Source organism: Raphanus sativus, chromosome 4, assembly GCF_000801105.2.
Source record: "Raphanus sativus cultivar WK10039 chromosome 4, ASM80110v3, whole genome shotgun sequence".
Lineage (NCBI taxonomy): Eukaryota > Viridiplantae > Streptophyta > Magnoliopsida > Brassicales > Brassicaceae > Raphanus > Raphanus sativus.
In genome coordinates this window covers 42,339,056-42,346,151 of record NC_079514.1, presented here as the reverse complement: position 1 = coordinate 42,346,151, position 7,096 = coordinate 42,339,056, and the positions used below count along the sequence as shown (strand labels likewise).

General features: G+C 37.7%; 1 protein-coding gene across 2 annotated transcripts; it reads left to right on the top strand.

Moving 5' to 3' along the window:
* The first annotated feature begins 1,799 nt into the window (after window positions 1-1,799).
* LOC108848875 (CMP-sialic acid transporter 2) lies at window positions 1,800-5,808 on the top strand. 2 transcript variants are annotated; one of them, XM_018622329.2, is made up of 14 exons: window positions 1,800-2,121; window positions 2,324-2,497; window positions 2,584-2,700; window positions 2,898-2,954; window positions 3,225-3,302; window positions 3,550-3,654; window positions 3,795-3,917; window positions 4,008-4,085; window positions 4,553-4,622; window positions 4,744-4,851; window positions 4,967-5,100; window positions 5,189-5,268; window positions 5,368-5,413; window positions 5,510-5,808. In XM_018622329.2, exons 2-14 carry the CDS (start codon window positions 2,342-2,344, stop codon window positions 5,558-5,560), a joined length of 1,203 nt encoding a protein of 400 aa, XP_018477831.1. In that variant the 5' UTR covers window positions 1,800-2,121; window positions 2,324-2,341; the 3' UTR covers window positions 5,561-5,808. The 2 variants fall into 2 exon arrangements, with proteins under 2 accessions (XP_018477831.1, XP_018477830.1); XM_018622328.2 differs by having other exon boundaries at window positions 1,802-2,121; window positions 2,319-2,497.
* The last annotated feature ends 1,288 nt before the right edge of the window (window positions 5,809-7,096 follow it).

Sequence of the window (7,096 nt, the reverse complement as noted above, 5' to 3'; positions counted from 1 at the left end):
AAAAATTGTTTAAAGGTCTCTTAATTGTTGTGGTTATGGCTTAATCAATTATTCGACCCGGTCAAGTTCGGTTATTTTGGTTTTCTTAATTTAGTCGGTCTTGAAAAATTCATGTATTAATAAATTTTTAAAGAACTGTATTGATAATAATCAGTGTAGTCAATTTGACTAGATTTATAATCCGATTTAAAAAATAATCATCCGTCTTGGTTTCAAAGGTGGACTGGTCTTGAGCCGAAGAGAGCCGAAACACACAAAAATAAAAACAATTCCTTTGCATTACTACTAGGCTACCAACACTTTTTTTTCTTCATTTTAATTTGCACTGTCAATTATACATGAATTGTTGAATATCATCGTTTAAATTTATAGTCAATTGATAAAAGCATAAATTTATTTTTATCAAAATATATAATATTGTTGAAAATAATTATTTTCTGAAAAAACAACAATTTTCTAGGTCTCACAAAACTATTTTAGTCGGTCTTGAAAATTCATGTGTTAATAAATTTTTAAAGAACTGTATTGATAATAATCAGTGTAGTCAGTTTGACTAGATTTATAAACGAATGATATTTTTCTTCTTCTGAAAAGTAATTTTTTTTATGCCAACAGTCGGTGTTTTGGGTCCAGGTCAGGAATCAATCTTTAGATAATCCGATTTAAAAGTTAATCATCCGTCTTAGTTTCAAAGGTGGTCTGGACCCGAAACACAAAAAAAAAAACAATTCCTTCTTTTTTATTTGCACGGTCAATTATACATGAATTGTTGAATATCATCGTTTAAATCTATATACCATTGATACAAGCAAAAATTTATTTTATCAAAAAATATATTATTGTTGACAATGATTGTTTTCTCATAAAAACAACAATTTTCTAGGTCTCACAAAACTATTTTAATGCATATGTATGTTACATATACTAGAACCAATCTGATATCAAAATCCTGAGCTTTTTGAATGTGTAGATTTTTACTAAATTATGGTTGTGAATTAACACCAAAAAATGTGACCAACATTGTAACGCTCTCATGAATCTTCATTTTACAATTTTAACAAAAAAAGAAAAATCTTAATTTACAATTGCAAGCATCATTTATAAAGTGTGAAGAGTGGATACACATTCATGGTGTATTATATGCCTTAAATTGTGTCCATAACTACAAGTCTACAAGGAAGTGCATGCAAATTGTGTGTATCAAGGTTTATAGGGAAAGAAATATGTATATGATGCCGTATATGTCACGTTGTTGATTTGTTACGCATGCATTCTCCCTCATCACAAAAATAAACTTCAATTCTCATGTTAATTGCTTGATTTTTCAATTCTTTCTGCAAATTAAACCATTTTTATAATTGTTAATTTTTTTGCCATCAGCCACGAGTTGGAACTTAATTATGAAGCTCTCTCAGTCCATAAATTGAATGCATTAACCTTCTTCTAGACCCTAATTAATTATAGAACATTAGAACTCCTATAGTTAGGTATCTCCTACAACGGCAACAAAAATAATCAATTAGTGTTCGTGTTTACGTTAAATTAAAAAAAAAACTAAAAACAAAATGTCGAACCACTATTAAATAATAAAATATTAAGAAAATTTACTAACAAGTCCAAGCGAAAGAAACATTTGACCAAAAAGGCAAAACTTGGATACAATAGTTACGAGACCCGATTCAAAGGCATACACGTCACCTTAACCAAACCTTTATCACCACTCCTACTCAAATCTTATTGGTCCGTCACAGTCACCAGCTGTCACCGTAGAAAGAAACAGCCAGTGGCTGTTCTGTTCTGTTTTTTTTTTGTGTTCCTCCAAAGAAACGCAATAAAACGTGCCAGAGAATAAGAACGCACTTTCAATCAATCAACCAACCAACCGACGGATTCATCTTCCTCATATCTCTCTCTCTCTCTGTATATTCTTAGCATCTTCTCTAAAAGCTGAAGCTTGAGAAGAGAGCTCAAGATTCTCTTGAGTTTCTGTAATTTAGATCTCATTGAGATAAGAGAGAGAGAGAGTATCCAATTGTGTCTGCATCTTACGCGGTTTAGGCGGGAGGAGGTTTTGTGCTTGTGAATGCACTGTTTGAGCTGATCTTACACAGGTCCATTAAGGTTAGTTTGATCGATCTGGTCTCTGTTTTTTTCTTCACCGGAATGTGAATCTTTACAATGTCGCCAGCCACAACGTTTTATGCTTTGATTCTGCTCTTACATTTTTTTTTTTACCTTATGGGTTTTGAGATCTATCATGGATACTTAGATCTGATGGCTGAGATCACACTCTTTGGCTGTTTTTTTGCATTGTGTAGCTCAGTCTAGAATAGTGAGGACGATGAAGAACGGGATGGCTGAGTGCAGCGTGTGTCGTTCGAGGAGTATCAAAGCTATAGCCAGGGCTTATGACAACCGCAAGATTAGAGTTTCCTCTAAACAACGAGCTCTCAATGTCTTTTTGGTGGTCGGTGACTGCATGCTTGTTGGTCTCCAGGTAATATTATTATCTTTCAATGTTACAATCTCTGATTAGTGATTCTTCATTTTAAAAGTTTTTTTGTTTTTGTTACGGTGTTACAGCCTGTGTTAGTGTACATGTCTAAAGTGGATGGAAAGTTCAACTTCAGTCCTATTAGCGTCAACTTTTTGACGGAAATCGCAAAGGTTATGTTTGCGCTTGTCATGCTTCTGATCCAGGTAACGTTTCTGAATTTGCCTTCACCGATCTCTTGCCAAATATCATTTCTATTTTGTTTGTCATGTTGAATTCATTTCTTCTGCGCTTAGAACAGTTTCTTGGTTTTGGCTTACTTCTTCTATCACGTGCGTCCTTGTTTTTCAATGGGAGAAGTAACCACCCTTTTAATACTCATGTTTCTGTGTTGATACTGTAGGCCAGGCACCAAAAAGTTGGAGAGAAGCCTCTACTATCCCTTTCCACATTTGTCCAGGTACTTCTTCATGTCAATTAATAGATTAGGAAATACTGTAAAAGATTATGTAGTAGGATTGTAATAATATGTGCATAATCTCAAATTTAAAGTTAGTTTCTTGAGCTCTCAATGTTTTTTATATATCTGGTTGTCAAAGCATGATAGTTTGAAATGTAGATATTATGTGATCACTACTAGAACTATATTTAATACTCAAAGCTTCTGAGTTTATTAATTGCTTAGTATTTACAGTGCAATTGCAGTAACAGTAGCGCTTTTATTTTGCAGGCAGCTCGGAACAATGTGCTTCTCGCTGTTCCAGCAGGATTGTATGCCATTAATAACTATCTTAAGTTCACTATGCAGGTACACATGCTTCCTTCTTGTTTTTAAAAGTTCCCCAAGTCCTTCTTGACATAGTGCAATATGTTTGCTTTCTAGTGATAGATATTTGTGTTTGCTGTAGAGTCTGCACTGAACAATTGCTTAGAAGTTGTAACGTAATTACATCATGCACTGTTGTTGTATTATCTAAGCCTTCTCGGCTATTAGTAGATTCTGTCTCTCTTATATTTTGATTTCACACAGCAATTCACTTTCTCTGCTGTGACAGCTATATTTCAATCCTGCTACCGTGAAGATGCTCAGCAATCTAAAGGTTCTGGTAATTGCTGTGCTACTGAAGATGATAATGAAGCGACGGTTTTCCATCATACAGGTCTGGTCCAATTACTTTTTGGCTGTCTGTATGTATGATTTTTTTAATGGTTTTCAGACATTATTACATACATTTCTGTTTGACATTCTTTACTTCCTACTCTTAATGGAATTGACTTTGTTTTGACTTTCGGGTTGTAGTGGGAAGCCCTTGCTCTGTTGCTGATAGGGATTAGTGTAAACCAGCTGCGTTCTCTTCCTGAAGGTGCTACTACTATGGCTGTTCCAGTTGCTATGGGTGCATACATCTGTACCTTTATCTTTGTAAGTTACACTTTTTGGTTCTTCCATTTGTTTTTCCTTGAAAATTTAGTATGTAAGTAGTTCCATTCACATGATGTTTGCATCGTGTAGGTTACTGTCCCGTCCTTTGCATCTGTCTACAACGAGTATGCTCTGAAGAGCCAGTATGACACCAGCATTTATCTCCAGGTTAGCTATTCCTGACACACAGTTTTTTCTATAAAGCACCAGATAAGTAAGAGTAGTAACATTGGAAGGTTTGTGGTGACCGTTGCTTGTAACTGCTGGTCAAAGGCTTAAAGCTACATATTCTATTGTGTTATTAATTGTGAGACACATCACTGGAAAAGTCATGACCATCACAGCTTGTGTATTTCAGTAGCCATTTTACTGGATTCTTTTTTTTTTTTGGTTTATGGTCTAGTTGGCTGTGTTAAAAGGTGTGGTCATTTACTGTTTAGAACAGAACTTTTGGCTCGTGTTGTTGAACTTGCTCTGTTCTAAGGTCTAGTGACCTCTTTTAGAAATTCGGTTACACAACTTAGGGTTCAGCGCTCATTCTCTAGGACCATAACCCACTCCTGCGTTTTCCTCATCTTTTGTTTTTGTTTGTATATGTTCTGTTCTGAATTTAAAACATTAGTTTTGTGATGCAGAACTTATTCCTCTATGGTTATGGTGCAATATTCAATTTCCTTGGAATACTAGCAACTGTTATATACAAAGGTATGTGTATTTTTAACACAGCAGAGAAATATATGATAAACCTTTAAGCAAATTAAATGCCTGAAAAGCTTCTTGAAATCCTGTTAGACGCATTGCTCACAACTTTTTCCACTGTCTACAGGTCCTGGCAGTTTTGACATCCTACAAGGACATTCTAGAGCTACCATGTTTCTGATACTGAACAACGCAGCTCAAGGGATTCTATCCTCCTTTTTCTTCAAATATGCAGGTAAATAAAAGATTGTTTTGGATACTGCTATATATACATGAGTAGAAACCTTGCAGGAAGATTGTTTTGATGGATATTTATCTTAAGTTGTCTTCAATTTTTGTATGGTTCTCAGATACAATCTTAAAGAAATATTCATCTACGGTTGCCACAATATTTACTGGCATAGCATCTGCAGCACTCTTTGGACATGTGTTAACCATGAATTTCCTTCTGGGGATTTCTATAGTTTTCATTTCAATGCATCAGGTAATCCCATGCAGACCTCTCCCTGGTGTATCAGTTAACTTATTTTATCTATCTCTTAATGTGTTATTCTGACTCGTACTTTATGCAGTTCTTTTCACCGCTTGCAAAAGTGAAAGACGAGCAACAAAACGGAAACATAGAAATAGTTAATGCAAAGGATGGTCATAGGTGTGTGTTGTTCAATGATGGATCATTATTCTTTCTATAGTAAATGAAGATTCATCTGCACCGTCTTAACTTATTTTCTTCCTCTGTTATCTCCTCCAGGGCTAAAGACTCATTCATCAACATGGCAGCAGGAGCAAATGAAGAGGTGAAAAACTCACACATTTTCAATCCTAAGCGAAATCTAGCTCTTGTTATCTGACTTAAACTGAACACATTTTGTGTTTCTTCTCTGTGTATGCAGGCTAGTCACCGTGTTGAATCAGACGACAGAGAGCCGCTTCTTCCAAGATAAACAAAACTCTCTCAGCGAGATCATAAGCACCTAGTTCGGTTGTTAGATTTCTGTTCACACAGTCCTTGTCTCAGGGGCGGATCTATTAACAAGTTAGGGGGGTCAGCTGACCCCACTAGATTTTTTTTTTATTTCTTTCTCTACATAAAAGTTCAGGGTCCGATTGGGGATAGGGCTGTTGAGGCTTTGTGGTTGTATAAAGCCATGAAATCCAAAAAATACCAGTCAATTTTATGGGGTTTTAGAAATTTGTAAATACCAAGTAGTTGAAAAGGAAAGAGAACAGAGCAAGGAAAGGACAGAACCTGTCCTCCACGCTTTCAGAGCAAGGGTAGACAGACACGGGAACCCATATGGGGAGAGAGTGAGCACGAAGCAGACTCGAGCACCCCCACCACCACCCAGCAAGAGATCTGACAATCCCTCTCAGCCTTTGGGGAACCAGAAATCTATGCAAGAAAGATCTCAACACCTACTCTCCCCACCCTTCACTCATCATAGACAGAGCAGCTACAGAGAGACGTCGAGAGGACGCAACCTCTTCCCCCAACGAAGCCAAGGGCAGTGGAGGGCTAAACAGCTGACAGGCCCAGAAGAGGAGCACACAAGAGATACAGAACCAGCTAACCCTCCACCTAGAGAAAGCCTCCTACCTGCAAACCCCCAGACAATCGTAGCTGAACCAGGCATTAGAACAATGGATGAAGTACTAGAGGAGCTACATGAAACAACGAGACAATACCTGAATTGCCCTGACCCAGTCGAAGCAGCAGCAAGGAGACAAAGGGTCCTACAAGGAGATGCCTTGGGACAGACGGAAGAAGTGGCAGCTTCTATCATTGCTGCAGAGACTCGTAGGCACTACTTCTTCTCCCAAGGGGGAGGATCTGCAAGCAATCCTAATACTCCACCACCAATTCAAGCACCCTCTATTAACGGTCTTCCTCTCCCAGGATTCTCAAGTGCTAACGACCTACAGGACACTGTAGTAATCAACGTGGAAGAAAGAGACCATGGTGTGCATCCTGTCACCAGAGAAATGGACGTGACACCAAAGAGAGCTTCGGGAGGACCCGCGAAGTTGAAATCGATTGTCATTAGCCCTGTCTTCGAACCAGAGATTGCACCAGGGAGTCCCTATGAGCTCTCTGAACAGCCAATGGAAGAGGAAACTCTTAAAGAAGTCCAAAGCAAAATAAAAAAGAAAGGAAGAAGACCAATACAAACGAGAGTACCGGGGAACAGTCCTAACATCTTAAGGGGAGCTAGCTCAAAGAAAAGGAAGATCTCACAGATCCAAAACTCACCAGCTAGAAGAGTAGACTCCTCTAAAGGTACATCACCTACAACACAAGCAAGAGCAACCAAAAGTAAGACAACAGCAGGAGCATCGAGAAGCCAAAGAAATCAGGATTCAAACCCACCAATTAATCTCATTCCAGCAAGGACTAAGAGAAGCTCGGATTTTCGGGCCTCTCCACACCCGGCTCCTTAGTCGTAGCTAGCTGGAATTGTAATGGGTTGGGGAATCCCATT

Coding starts and splice junctions, on each gene's coding strand:
- LOC108848875 (XM_018622329.2), top strand. CDS start 2,342: ATGAAGAACGGGATGGCTGAGTGCAGCGTGTGTCGTTCGAGGAGTATC. Junction 4,623..4,743: donor AGCAACTGTTATATACAAAG/GTATGTGTATTT, acceptor CACTGTCTACAG/GTCCTGGCAGTTTTGACATC. Junction 5,269..5,367: donor AATGCAAAGGATGGTCATAG/GTGTGTGTTGTT, acceptor TATCTCCTCCAG/GGCTAAAGACTCATTCATCA.